Raw genomic sequence first — 15,245 nt, 5'->3', positions numbered from 1 at the left:
TGTGGTATGACCCAGGCGCCCCACACAGACTGGGCCAGGCTTTGGGCTCCTAGCACTAGGGCAGCTCGTGTAAAAGCAGTGACAAATTTGAACTGATTTCGGTGGTTTCTTTCTTTCTTTCTTTTTTCCCCCCATTGAGTGATAAGGACATCACCTCAATCCCTGTCATTAACTGTGTGGCTTTGCATCTTGGCTTTCTCTCAAACCTCAGGCTGTGCTGTGAAATTTCACTTGAGCAAAAGCTCCCCTAATCCACTTAATTGTTGTAGATGAAGTTGGCAGGCTGGGTGCAGAATGAATTGAGAAAATGCCTTCTAGGGAGCCAGCAACTCTCTTGCTAATGTATTGTATGGGAAACAAAGGCTACGTTTCTGTGAAGGCAGGTCATTGGAGCTGAGTCTGGTCCTAGATTTAGCTAGAAGGGCTCTCTGAAGTCATCTAGTTCAAATTTATAGATGAGGAAATGGACACCCAGGCTGGGCTCAGAGTCACACAGCTAGTAAGTGGCAAAACCAGAATATTTTCCCCGCCCCGCCCCCCACCCCCCAGCTCTTTAGACCTCAGAGTGGGGCCTCGCTTCTCCCTGCTCCATGCCGCTGTAGGTCTAAGTCTGCCGCCCAGGTCCTGGTGGTTCAAAAACGAAAAATCCTCTCCGGCCCAATGGAAAACAAAATGGCGAAAATCTGTTAAGTACCTGGTACAGAGGATTTCTTTGGATTCTAGAGCATTTGTGTAGAGAATTGCTAATTCTAACCATACCAGTTTGGTTTTTATAGCCGAGGGTATAAAATTAGATCCCAGAAGAAAGCCACCCCCAACTTTAGAGAAGGTTGGCTTTGAATGGTAGAGCCGGTGACATAGATTTATCTCCCCCCCGCCTCCCCGCTTCTGGAGCAGAGTAGAGACTTTCTGGGCTTGCTTCTCAACACTAGCTTTTATCCCGTGGCTACATTTGGCATTAGGGCCGAGGGAAAACAGCATTGTTAGAAAGCCCAGTTTTTAGTTGAGGCAAATGTTTTATAAACCAGGACTTTTTTATTCTGAGCAGTTAGAAAGCACTTAGAATGGCTGACCTGCTGTTCACTCCATTTTATTGGCTCCTTTTATGCCTTGCAACTACTCCAAGAGGTAGTTGTTAACAAGAGCCTCCGGAGGGTAAGAAATTTGTCCGCAGCTGCACAGGAAATGGGGAGGATTAGAACTCATTGCCCTCTCCTTTGAGGAAACTGCTAATTCCACTGAGCCCTGCTGTGCTTGAGCACAGCTCCTGGCAGGCCAGGGAAGACCAGCTCTTTGTGACTTGTGCCAGAATGCTTGCTTAAAGCATGCTTTGCCCCTTTTTCTTTCTTATCTTTCGTTTGCTTTCTTCTTCCTTCCCTTTCTTTCTTCTTCCCTTCTTTCTCTCCCTCCTTCTCTCTCCCTTTCCTTTCTTCTTCCTTCCCCTTTTCCCTTATCCCTTTCTTTCTCTCCCTCCTTTCCTCTCTTCCCTCTCTCCCCTTCCTTCCTTCTTTCTTCCCTTTCTTTCCGTTTTTCCTTCTCCTTCCCTTCTTTCTATCCCTCCTCCCATCTTTTCCCTCCCCTTCCTTTCTACTTCCTTCCCTTTCTTTCTCTCCCTTTTTCCTTCTCTTCTTCCCTTCTTTCTCTCCTTCCTTCCATCTCTTCCCTCCCTTCCTTTCTCCTTCCTTCCCTTTTCCTTTCCCTTCTTCCTTTCTTTCTCTCCCACCTTCCCTTCCCCTTCCTTTCTTCTTCCTTCCTTTTCTCTCGCCTTTCCCCTTCTCTTCCCTTCTTTCCCTCCCTCCTTTCATCTCTTCCCTCCCTTCCTCCCCCTTCCTTCTTCCTTCCCCTTTCCTTTCTCTTCTTCCTCTTCCTTCTTCTCTTGCTTTCCTCCCCCTTCCTTCCTTTCTTCTTCCTTCCCTTTCTCTCCTCTTTTCTCCTCTTCTTCCCTTCTTTCTTTGCCTCCTTCCCCTCTTCCCTCCCCCATTCTTCTCTTTTTCCTTTCCTTCTCTCCTCACTTCCCTTTCTTTCTCTCTCTTTTCTCCTTCTCTTCTATTTTTTTCTCTCCCTCCTTCTTTCTCTTCCCTACTTCCCCTTTCTTTCCTTCCTTCCTGTGCTACCTTTTGCAGTCAACTAGAAATATGAAGGCTTGGGTTTGAGTTCTACCTCCGAAACTTAGTTTAGTAGCCTTGTGCCTGTGAGCAAGTCTCTTAACCTTATTCACACTTCCCCATCTGTAAAATGGAGATAATGTTTACTCTATGTAACCCACAGGTTTGTGAGGATAGAGCAAGAACCTGTATGTTACGTATTTCACAACAAGGTTTTCAGGAGTTTATGACAGCCTTCAGGCACCTATGATAATACATACTTTATGGCTGTAACCATAAGGTGCTTATATATAGAAGATAACAATTCTTGCTCAATTACCTAGGAGCCTAGTCTCTAGATCTTGAAGAGGAGAGCTCTTCATTATATAGACAAGGAAATGAGGACTAGACAGGAGACATTTTAAATTTAATTTTAGTTGTCCAAATCAAAATCAATGTCTTTACCTTTATCCATTTCCCATTTTTCACAGTCAACAAGTTTATTGAAATTGTTCAGGTTGGAGTTGTTTGTGAGTGCATGCAGTAGCTTCTTATCTTTGTCTTTCTTCTAATTTGGTATTGATTTTGAACTTTCCTCTAACCAGTCATTGATCTGCGTACACACAGACAGATGATTCTGAAATGACTCCCCAGTAGGTAACCAATCATTTCCTGCCTGTTAAGATATATTCAATTTCATTTGTTGTGACATTGTTCAGCGCTTTTATTTAGCTGCAGCTTCTTGGTGTTTTTTGATCATGGCAAGAATGCAGTTAGTATATTAGATTGTTGGGTACTAGATAAAAATCTCTTATTATGGGACTTAAAAGACTGGGTTCAAATTCTGACTCTGCTACTTACTACCTGGGAGATGTTGGGCAAATCACTTAACCTCCATGGGCTCTGGTTTGCTCCTCTGTTAAAAAGAGGGGGCTTCACTAGATGGTCTCTGAGGTCCCTTCCAGCTCCCAATTTATGAGCCTAGTAGTATCAAAAATAATATAATCTAAACCTTGTCATTTTTAGTAGTTTTATCTTTTTACAGTCTTTGGTCATGGCAAACAAAATTGAATGAAAGCTCAGTCTCCCTTAATTGAGGCACAGTGTCCAGAGTGAAGGAGAAGTGTGTGTGTATGGGGGAGAGGATGTTTGAGACAGCTATCTTGGAGAGGTAGCATAATGTAGTTGAAAGGGCACTAAATGTGGAATCAGGAGAGGCCTGGGTTTGACTTGTCTCTGACACTTACTAGCTGTGGACCACAGGCAACTGAGCCTCAGTTTCTTCATCTATAAAATGGGACTGCTAACATCTCCCAGGGGCACTGTGAGGATCAAATGAGAAGATGTACATAAAGCACTTTGCAAATTTGAACCCACTATCCTTCAGCTCTTATATTTATTGTTATCTACTTAATGTTTATTCATTCACATTATTAATGGCTGTTCTGAGCAGGGTACAATAAGTCTAAGGTGGGGAGGCATACGTGGGTCCATTTCCTAAAGGGTAGAGTGGGCCAGAGTTGAAGGTGCTGCCTTAGGAGTTAGGGGGTCGCTTTCAGTAGAAGTCTCCCAGCAGAGGCTGTTCGACAACTTTGGTGGGGCCAGTGCTAGAGAAGATTCCTGTGCAGGCATGGGCTAGACTCAATGTCTTCTCGAGTTCTCTCCAGCCCTGTGGAGCTGGCTGTCAACCTGTTGGGGAGCCCAGTCCAAGTCAGCCTAATCATTTGTGGCTGATAGGAGACTTTGCAGTGACAATTTGTCCCATAACTTCTCAGAGCCCCCATTAAATACATCGCCCAGTAGCTGCAATTTGCACCATCAATTGCTGTCATTTTTCTTTCTCACTGATTAATCTGCAGGAAAGATGCAAACCCGGGTTTTGCTTGGGTAAGCAGTAGCTGTGTAATTACTCCTTACAGCTTTACATCTGTTGTAGCGGTTTGTAAATTCTCAGCATGAAATTAAACCGCCTCTGAGAGCTTGGCTAGGAAATGTTTTTAGTTGGGAGGTGCAAGAGCCAGCAGGCAACCTTGCAAACAAGTGATGGCAATTGAGCTGCTCTCCCAGAGTTACATCCAGCTTCCCCACCCTCTAGAGAACCCCAAATGAATCATTTCCAAATTTTTTGGTCTTCACCTGCCTCAGGGACCAGTGGTCTGTTTGCAAGACAGCTTCCTCCAAGGAGATCTCTTCTTTGCTGTAGGACAGCATTGTATGCATTCATAAATGCATTTGCTCATTCAACAAACATTTATTGACACTTACTGTGCCCAAGTCTTTGCTAGGTACTCTTTTGTTCATCCCCATTATCTTTCCCTATTTTTCTTTTTCACTAATCTCATAAAGTGGGCATCAATTTTTTTTAAACTAAGAGACAATGGAAACGTTGGAAATGTTGGTAGATTAAGCCACACAGCTTCTTGTCCATGACACTTGAACTGTTTTTTTAAAACTGATTTTCAAATACAGAGCTCACTGTTAGGTGCACCCCCTCTCATTCCAGCAAACAGAACTATTGCTTCCCACCACCCCCTCACACCCTTTGAACAAAGGTCCTTAAATGAGCAAACTTCATCTTGCAGGAATATTTTCAGAAATGTCTCCCGATGCTAGAAATCACCCCATTAAATGGTCATAGCTTTTTCCCCTGGAATTTCTTTTAGCTGTGAACTGACAGCCACACTAGGGGCAAGTCACAAATTATGAAGCCTGAACATCCAGGACAAAGTAGAGTGTTTGTAATTAAATACACCTTCTGGTTATTTGTGTACGTGTCAATTCAAAGAATGTGAGAGCTGGAAAGGACTCTAGAGATCACCTAATCCAGCCTTCCTGCAGTGCCTGCCGCCCCCACAACCCCCTCCCCCTCCCCCATTTTGCAGATGGGAGAAGCAGATGAGGCCCCGAGAGGGGGAAGGGACTTGCTGGGAACAGCTAGTTAGTGGTAGAGCTGGGGCTAAAACCTGGGTCTGCTCTTTCTAAGCCTACTCCCCCGCTTCCCCCACTAGACTGGGAGCTTCTTCAGGGCAGGGACTGGGACCCATTGAGGTTTGTCCAGCCCAAGTGCTCAGTAAGGGTCTAAATGAAGAAAAAAATACAGCAAAATTAATATGATACCTTTTTAATGGTCTGACTACTTGTTACTAAGTTGTAATTAGGCATAAATGTTATAGTTGATGTAAATTTATGCAAAACAAATGGGTATTATTTTTCCTAAGCTTTTGTGGGTCCCTTTTTTGGGGGGTGGGGGAAGACATAGCTGGGAAGTACAGGAAGTTATCTGAGGGCCCTCAGATACATGACTGGGGAGGACCTGGGCAGCCAGTCTTCCTTTCTTTCAGCAAGGGGCATCTAGGGATCTGGGGGGCCACAATATCTGCTGGTCCTGAGGCGTAGTCCTCTTTCCTGCTGGAACCAAGGTTCTTATTTAGCTGCTAAGGCTGCTCTGTCTAGGTTTTGTTGTTCCCTTAGGGAAGGTAATGGGAGAAAAGCTTCCATACACTGGGATGCCAAAGTCTGCCTTTCCCAGCCTTCCAGCATCTTGAGATCAGTCAGTCCATTCCCCCATCATTTTGCAGAGGATCAAACTGAAACCCAGAGAGGGAAAGCAATTTGCTCAAAGTTCCACAGCCAGTTGATGGCAAAATCAGAGCCAGAATTCCCTTCTCAATTGCCAGGGTCCTATGTTATCTCTCTCGGCTCAATCAATAAGATTCTTCAAAGAAAGAAAACCAGGATTTATCAGCTTTGAAATAGTTACTTTCCACCTTATCATCCTCATCCCCGACTGAGACAGGAGTGTGTGTGTGTGTGTGTGCGCGCGAGTGCGCATATGTGTATGTGAGGAAGGTGATATGGTAGAAAGCATAACCATAATGCAAGTTTAGAATCATGTGTTCTAATCCTAAATCTGCCACTAGTTACCTTGGATAAGACCTATCCCTTCCCTGGGCCTCAGTGTCCTCTTTTGTCAAACCAGCTTTGGCCCTTAGTTTCTCCACAAAATGAAGGGGGGGAGGGGTTTCAGACTAGACACCTTCTAAAATCCCTCTGTTCTATGGCTCTAGTCCCATATGAAGACCACTTTCTGGGTCCCAGACTCTCTGCCCCCAACCCCCCATCCCTTTTAAAATCTATTTTAAAAATTTTCTATTTTCCCTTTTCTCAAAGATAAAACAATACTTCATAGGTTAAGCCCTGCTTAGAAGGAAGATTTTTCCAGAAAAAAAAAAACATTTTTTTTTCTGGACAAAATTAGTCCCCTTGTCTACTATCTTTATATTCTTTGAAAAGGTTTTATTTTTTGCAAGTAGCAGCTAGCTTGAAGAGCTTTGGCCATGCTAAGAGGAGTCTGCTTGCAGCCCCACGGTGGTATTCATTGGGATCGTGTAGCCAGAGTGCTCAGAGTCAATCCATAGCAAGGGCCATGGCCATCATGGGGAGGGTAGCTATCGTAGCTGAATGTGGAAGACTGAGCAGGCTCCAAAATCAAAATAGGTTGCCATAAATGCATCAAGACTTAGTCAACAGATAATCTGGAGTGTGCTCGACTACACTGGACTTTGTTCACAGGCAAATGATAAACAAGATGCCAATATTAATGGCTTTCCAAGAGCAGAGTTCTGATATTTTTTCTACTAAATATTTCTTTTTTCTCTAAATTATTTTTTTCCTGGGACTACATTTCACAAGTTTTCTCCCCTTGTACCTCCATGCTAAAGGGCTTTGTCCTCTTTTCCCCTAAAGAACTATTTCTTAATTTTCACAGTATCTCCACACCCTTCTATTTTTTCCTTTTGGCCTCCATCTCCCTTTAATCCACAGAACCATTGCTTTATTCTGTGCCCCAAACTAAAAAAGAATGGCCAGATGCCACCTCTGTCACTCCTCGACTACCTGTTGGGCAAATCAGCCTTCCTGAGCCTCAGTCCCCTTTTCTGTAAAATTCAGGGGTTGGACTAGCTGATCCCTAAGGTCCCAACCAGCTCTGACATCCTAGGAGTCTATGTATCTGTAGTCTAGGCAATCTCTAGACAGACAAAAGATTAAGGTCTCTGCTTTTGATGTTTCCTGGGAAATGGAGAGAGGTGCTAGTAGAAGTGGAAAGACCATAGTAAGAAATTCAGAACATCAAGATTGAGTGTTTCTAAATCAAATGTCACCTTTTCAAACCCCGGAGCACAGCACATGTAACCAAATAACTGCTGCTTCTACTCAGGCTGATGAGGGCATCAAAACAAGCGGGCAAACTCCTGACAAATTACAAATTTTTCCAAATCAGTCTTAAAGCACTTTACTCTCTTGCTGTAGATTAAAATCCTCTTCAGAAGAGTGACTCTTAGAACAAGAGTTAGTGACCTTGATTTATACAACAGAGCTTTGGTGGCAGTCTGGGTGCTGGGAATTTATTTCCAATCACAGAAAAGGGTAATATGCAAAAGATCGAGCGGTGGCCCTTGATCGATTACCAACATCAACCGATCTTTAATCATGCCATCGTTAGTCTGCGTCGGAATGCTGTACTGCTTCAGTGGATGTGCCAAAAGCAAATTGTCTTATTGGAAGGCGAGCTTCACTTAACTGGTTATGCTAACCTTGCAGGCATTGCTCCAGGCTAGGGAAGGTCAAAGGGAAAGATACATCCCTGTTTGGTGTATTGTCTAACCATGACCTTGTTAATGGACTTAATTGCCGAGCAAAAGGATTGTGGACCACAGCCACAATTTTGATTTTTGAACAAAGGAAAATTGCTTTGTCACTTTCTCCTCAAGTGCCCCTCCCCTCAAGCAAAGGGAAGATATCCTATTTAAACACATAGAAATGGAAGGAAGGCTGATTTCTTGGGAAAGGAGGATAGCACTGTAAGGAAGAACGCTTGTATGTGTTCCTCACCTACTGTCTCCAAGTATCCTTAGTAAGAACAGCAAAGACCCTTAGTATCCTGAAAGAGTTAACAGACTTCTTTAAATGCCTACCTTCATCCAAGGAAGTAGCTTAGGGGCGCCATAGACTGTAAGCTATTTTACCATAGCCTTTTCCTCTTCCCTATACTTCCGCTCCATTTATATCTGATCCCATAAAAAAAGCTTTTTAAGAAAATGGCATCCCTAATGCTCTCTTTTGCAGCCATTTATCTCGAGTTATATTTTTGTCATTGTCTTAATGATAGTCCAGAGAAGAGCGCAATCCTTCAGACTGCATGGTTGTGAATTTCATTAAGCTGCCTGGCTCTGGATCTGGAGTCCAGCCCTGTGGCAGGGAGCATTCTTGATTTTCAAAGGAGACCTCACTTATTTAAAGATAGGCAGAGTTAATCTCTATTTGCAATGGGGAAAATTCTGAACTGTGGGATGTCTGGGATGGAAATGGGGCCTTGTTACCAGGGCCTCAGGAAGGGACAAGTTTGTCTTTAGCACCCTTCCTTCTCCTTCACCCTCCTCCTCCTCAAGGGCTCATTTCCCTGGAGCTGCCCAGAGTACTCCACTTCAGCTTTCTGAAAATGGGGACACAATTCGACCTCAAAAAGTTGCAAACGTTTGCTTTTTTTTTTTTTTTGGAGCACAGTTGTGGGTATTATGTTTGAGGTCTAAACAGAGCCCAGAGCCCTGTCATCTATGGAAATTGCAGTGCTTGCCCACCCCATGTTGGGAGAGGGGAAGTATTGGTGGGAGACAGTAAGATGCACAGGATATGTGACGATGTGTAGCCAGGCTCCTAGAACCTAAATGCTGGCAAGTCCACCAAAGTGGAAAAGTTTTGAGAATAGGATCTGCTCCTGCTTGGGATTAGATATCTGTTCCCTGAGGATCAACCTAACTAAATATAGAGACAGAAGCTCATCACTGGAGGGCTGGGCACCAGAGGATGGATTCTGAGGGATCTAGTACTGTATGCTGCCAGATTCGGTCTCAGTAAGTTTGCAATTCCATTAGCTATGAACAAGAGTCTCTGTTTCTACACAGTCCTGTCCACTCTGAATTTCATTGCTTTCAGTTTTTTCTCTCAATATCCTTCGGGTCTTGTCTAATTCCAACTGACCTTTTCTGTTAATTAGACTAACTCAATGAGATTTGAATGTTCTGCAGTTGATCCTTTTTCTTCCTTCTTCTCTTTTTTCCTTCTTTGTTTCTTTTTTTCCTACCCTTCTCTTCCAGGGAACGTCTTTGTAATCAGTTTATCTGTGGCCGACATGCTTGTTGCTGTGTATCCTTACCCTATGACCTTGATTGCCATCTTGAACAACGGCTGGACCATGGGAAAACTCCACTGTCAACTGAGCGGCCTCCTTACAAGCATTAGCGCTGTTAGCTCCGTCTTTAACATCATGGTGATAGCCCTCAACCGCTACTGCTACATCTGCCATAGCCTTCTGTATGAGAAGATCTTCACTGGAAGGAATACCATCCTTATCCTTATCGTAACCTGGCTGATGACCATGTTGGCTCTCATCCCCAACTACTTTGTGGCCACCGTGCAGTACAATCCCACGGTCTATACTTGCAGCTTTGTCCACACTTCTACTGCCTTCTACGCTGTTGGAGTGATGGCCCTCCACTTCCTCATCCCCCTGACGGTAGTGGCATTCTGTTACCTGAGGATCTGGATCTTGGTCATTCAAGTCAATCATCGGGTCAAGGTCACCAAGCCGAAGTTCATGCTGGTTGATGTCCGCAACTTCATGACGATGTTTCTGGTCTTCGTCCTGTTCGCTCTGTGCTGGGGCCCACTGAATTTCTTGAAGCTCGCCCGTGTCTTCGATCCTTTGGGCATTGGACCACGTGTCCCAGAGTGGGTATACATTGGGAGCTACTACTTGGCCTACTTCAACAGCTGCGTGAATGCCATGGTCTACGGAACTCTCAACCAGAACTTCCGCAAGGAGTACCAGCGCATCGTCCGCAACACCAAGGACACGGCCTACTACTTTGTGGTTGACCTGCAGGAGCAAATCCGCGAGATGAGGATGAGACGCAAGCCGACTTATGTTGGGGCCAGGCGCATTCAAGGCGACACCTACCTGTGAAGACAAAGTCTCACCGAGTGTCCTTAGTGATGGCTAAGTGACAGGTCCCAGTTCTAAGTTTGTTCTGCATACTATACGCTTAAATTGCTTGATGCACTGTACTTCTTCCTGCTCCAACACAGAGTCTGCACACATACACACACATGCATCCCCTATATGCACATGCATATACATATATACCCCCTATATGCACATGCATGCACACATATGCTTGAAACAAACCTACACACTACATACATCACACCAACAGGCTTAGAAGTACAAATTAGTGAGTGTGTTGTAGCTCATCGTGCAAATGTACCTTATACTTTGCGTAATAGTAGCATATCTTTAAAAATACATAATACAAATTTAGGGAACTCAAGTTCCCCAGTGTTTGCCATTCTAATTTCCAAGCTACTTCAGCTTTCTTTCCGATTGATCTTCATTTGTCAATGGCTCCCCACGCTAGTTTTCTCTTCCTCTCTTGTCATCCCTGCTCCCCCAGCCTCTTTGTTAAGTGGCTAGTTATCTCTCTAGATAACCAATTGATGTACTTGGGGGAGCTCATAAGAGAAGCTTGTGGCGAAGCCTTCTGTAAATGAAGTATCTTTTGGTCGCATGAATATGACAGCATAGTAATCTGTTTTGTGAGCGTGAATTTACACATATTTAAGCGGGCCCACCTGTGCTTCAAATGGCAGTCACGGAAGCCGGTGAGATAATCCAGTACTTTAAATGAATGGCATCTTTCCTAAATTTCAGCTGCAAAATGTTACTCTGATGTCTACTGAATTCAATTGGGAAGCTCACCTCTGACTTAATTCTTAGTACCGGGCAGTCAGTTGAACGGTGCCCTGAGGGGTTTGGAACAGTTCCCCTGAGCCCAGGGCATCAGGCAGAATTCCCAAGGGCAGACAATACACTACTGCTCCTTCCTCCTGCTGCTGTTCTCCAAATGTCACAAGTGTTCATTCCCCCACAGGTGGGGCAGTGTTCTATCTAGAATCTCTGAATGTGGGGTGCCTGGATCTGAGCAAGTGCTAGCTGTCAGAGTTGGGGAGGGGCTTAGTTTTCCGGGAAAGTTAAGGTAGAGGACAATCCCAAGCAGAGTCTGCTATACATTCGTAATTGAATCTTGCAACCACAAAGGGCCTCGTCCATCTTCTCTTTCCCAGACCGGGCATAAAAATAGAACAAATGAGATCATCAAATTTCAGAAAGAGGTTTGGAGTAGAAGCCTAATTTCAGGCATGCTCCACTGGGTAGTGGCCAGTCCTTGTTGGAAGCATCCTTCCCAGCTTCTGCCACAGGGATTAAGAGAGACAAACAGAGCCCATTCTCACCATCTTGTCCATGTCTAGACTTTTACCACATACTCGATGAAATGGTAAAAATACTATTGAGGCATGTGGAATAAAATGGACAAAGGAAAAAAAAGATTGCTGTCAATGGCCTTGTTTAGAGGGGAATAGGGTGCAAGTAGATGGAGGGAAGGGGACAGGAGTAGAAGGCCATTTTGGGGGTGAGTGATGAGTTCTCAGGCAGAAAACCACTCTGATGACCTGCATGGGCTGACCAATTGGCAATAGGAATGATCAGAGGGGCAGAAAGAAAACCAGGGAAGTTTAGTTCACAGAAACGAAGTGATTTTTCAAATGAAGGCCGAGCACATTAGGTGCTGCAGGGAAATAGGTCGGACAGCAGCATTGTAGGCAGATACAGATCTGTACTTGGGAATCAGCCTGAGAGCTGCCCAACTGGCACTTTTCATAGTCCCAGCTCAAGGCAATCAGCCAAAAAATTGGAGCATAATCTCCTTTTTTTTTTCACAAAATAGACATACCTATTATTATTTATTGCTTAAGAAGTATTTAAGGAACAGATTCTTACACACATTTATTTATCTATTATTTATTACTTAAGAAGTATTAATATGGAAAGGACACATCTTTCCTTTATTTATTACTAGAATGCCTATGTGATGAATTCTAATCTCTCTCTTTTGAACAAATCTTCGACTCATACTCATACTGGAAAAAACATCTAGTTGTGGCCCACTGTTTTTCTAGTTAGATTTTTAAAAAATGTTTTCTTAGCAGTTAAATTCATTTCTTTCATTCAACAAGCATTCTAATGAACAAGCACCATGAATACTCATCAGACCTGTTCATTTCTCTTTGTGGTTATGTAGCTCTGTATGGTTGCTTTTTTTTTGTTCAGAGAAAATCAAGGCCCTCTCCATTGCTAAGAGACTCTCCCCTCTAGCTATGGCACTGTTTGGAATCATGTCTCTTCTCACAGATTTGGCGAGGATTCAGTCTCACTTAGGGCCAAGACCCCAAATCTTTCACTCACTTAGGGCCACAACCCCAAATCCACACTCTCCTCCTTTATCCAATGGCTCTCACCTGGACAAATATGCAAATTCACTTCTACCTTCTCTCTACTCCTGTGGATTTTCCCAAAGGAAGATGGCACTTTAATCAAGGATTAATTACAATTCTATAGGAACCACCCACATTGGAGTCAATTCAAACGAACCCTATATCCAAATGCCTCCTCCATCTGAGCCTGAGGTGGGTACAAAGAAGACAAAGAAAACAAAACTGAGGCAGAGGCGACACTGTCCCAATGAAGCCTACCAGGCACTAAGAGAAGGAGCCGTGGATCCATCTGACACAGCGGAAGAGTGTGAGAGAATCAGGACAGAGTGCCACAAAAACTTGGTGGCGGGAGGTGTTACCCTTCAAGCGGGGAGAATCACCCAAGAGAAGCAGGGAAGAATGGAGGTCCTTCAGAAACCTCGCCCCTAGTCCATACCACTTTGGACTCCAGCCCCTCTCTGGGCTGTGAGGATGTGAGGTGCTAATCTTAGTGTTTCCTAATGGCTTTCTTAGCTGCTGGGGTCCCCACTCTGACCTCTTTTCTCAGCTCTGCCACTCACTTTGCTGTCCCTGGGACACTGAATGGCAAGAATTTTGAATAGTTGAGATGATCAATGGACAGGATTGAGAGATCAGCACCATATTAAAACCTAGATAGCGATTCTTTCATAAAAGTCAGGAGAGAAGAATAAAAATTTAAATTTATTAAAAAAAATTCTATTAGAGTTGGATTTATTATATGAAATCATGCCTTAAAGCACTGGATTTTAATTATCTAACTGCCTTAAAAAGTGTGTGTTTAATGTAACAATAAAACGTATTTTCGTGGCATTAGAAAAAACAAAAAAAAGGTGTGATTGACTTCCTTGAACCTCTTGGGATACTTGGGGGTGGGGGGTGGGGAGGGCAAGGGTGGATTCTGACTGACCTGTTAGGGAGTCAGAGACTAGCAGGAGGAAAAATGGCTCTCTCATTCTTTGACTCCTTATCAAAGCTCCCATTTCTCTGGAGCCTTAGGGTTTACAAAGTGCTTTCTTCCTAGTAAAGCCTATGGAGTAGATAGGGAATGTATTCTCATGGTCATTTTACATTGAAAGAAACTGAGGCCAGGAGAGGTAAAATGATATTTGGCACCCAAGTCAGAACTTTGAGTCTAAGGATTGGAAGGAACATCAGAGGCCATCTAATTCAACCTGTACCTTAGAATGAATCCCCATGCCTTATCAGCCAACAAGTGAGCCCACAGAGAGGGAGCAATTCACTACCTCCCATAGCACCCCATTCTAGTTTGGGACAAAATTGGCCATCAAAACCTTTGCATCAATTTATTTCTCAGCTTAGCTAGACCTTGCAGGCCCTGTGGGAATGGAAGACTGGCCAGGACTCTTGTAGGATAGGGAAAGGAAGGATCTGGAGCATGGTGGCTGAGGGCAGGTAGGCCACAAGTTCACAGAGCTAGGAGGGACGTTAGGGACAATCTAATCTTGGAGTTCTTAACCTTTTTTGTGTCACAGACTCCTCTGGCAGTCTGTTGAAGCCTATGGACCCTTCCTCAAAATGTTTTTTTTTAATGCATAAAATAAAATGCATAGGTTTACAAAAGAAACTAATTTTATTGAAAATATTTTTTTAAAAAGTTCACAGACTCCAGGCTAAGAACCCCTGATCTCATCCAATCCCCTTGCCTTATGGATGAGGCCTCAGAATCTGGGAAGGATCTGGGAAAGATGGGACAAAAATGGTTGACAGGGAACCCAGACCCCAATTCTTCCAGTGGCAGAGGCTGTCCTCAACATGTCCGAGTCGCTACTAACTAACTAAGTTACTAACACCACTAACTTGCCCAAGATTACACAGCCAGTGATTGTCAGATCTGGGATAGGAAATCCCACCGAGGAGAAGCCCCACACAGCCAGGGGACACTCTCCATCCTCCTCCTCTCAGCTGCTACAATAGTCTTCTGAAGGCACATATCTACTCAGGCCACTTCCCCCCTCAAAAGGCTTTAGTGGGTCCCAACTGCCTCTGTTATAATGTCTGAATTCCCCTTTCTACACACCATTCTCTGGCTAGACTGTTCCCCCAAGTAAATATAACTCAGGATCCAGTGCCCCAAACCTTGGGTTTAGACAGATTGGATTCAGTCTTGGCCCCAGCCTCCAGAGAATATCTCTTTGCCCCATCTCAGAAAGTAGCTTGAATAAAGCTTGTCCCCAGGTCTCCACAGATGTGGGTAAAAGGGTGCCCAGATTCCGTTACCATTCAAGCTAACAATATTTAGGACAACTTTTATTTCACCTCACAGAAAATAGAGAAAGACACAGGATATAAGGGACCCAAAGCGACCCATAGTCATACCACCCCTCCTCCACCCCATCCAGCCTTCTCATTCTTATGGGGGAGAGTCAGAGGCACACCCCATCTAATCCCGTAATACTCCATGCCCTTGGATTCCCCTTGGGGGAGGGGGAAACCGAACTTGCAGCTGCTAGTGGGGCAACCCCCTGGCATTCTGGTGAATCCTGCTTTTGCTCCAGAGATGAATACAGGTTTCCAGCTAAATGGTACTACCCTGAGGGCTTGGACTCCCCTGGAAGTCACTAGAAAAGCATCCTTCCAACATTCTGGTGAGTCTCATTATCACCTTCCTCCCCCTTCACCCAGGAACCCACACAGGCACAGGGGTGTGGTCTAGCCAGCTCAAACCGGAGCGATTATGACATTTTCAGTATGAACATTATTTACACCTCAGAAATTGGCAAAGTTACAAAG

General features: G+C 44.2%; 1 protein-coding gene across 3 annotated transcripts in view; it reads left to right on the top strand.

Annotated features, from left to right (window-relative positions):
- Positions 1–13,308, top strand: part of GPR50 (G protein-coupled receptor 50) — a 68,194-nt gene extending 54,886 nt beyond the window's left edge. For all 3 annotated transcript variants that reach the window (XM_036739892.1, XM_036739890.1, XM_036739891.1), the window contains exon 3: positions 9,239–13,308. In XM_036739892.1, the coding sequence (XP_036595787.1) occupies positions 9,239–10,107 (869 nt within the window). In that variant the 3' untranslated portion in view covers positions 10,108–13,308. The remainder of the gene's footprint in view (positions 1–9,238) is intronic.
- The last annotated feature ends 1,937 nt before the right edge of the window (positions 13,309–15,245 follow it).

This window comes from Trichosurus vulpecula, chromosome X (genome assembly GCF_011100635.1).
Source record: "Trichosurus vulpecula isolate mTriVul1 chromosome X, mTriVul1.pri, whole genome shotgun sequence".
Classification (NCBI taxonomy): domain Eukaryota; kingdom Metazoa; phylum Chordata; class Mammalia; order Diprotodontia; family Phalangeridae; genus Trichosurus; species Trichosurus vulpecula.
Note: the sequence above shows the minus strand (reverse complement) of the source record. Positions and strands in the feature narration are given on the sequence as shown.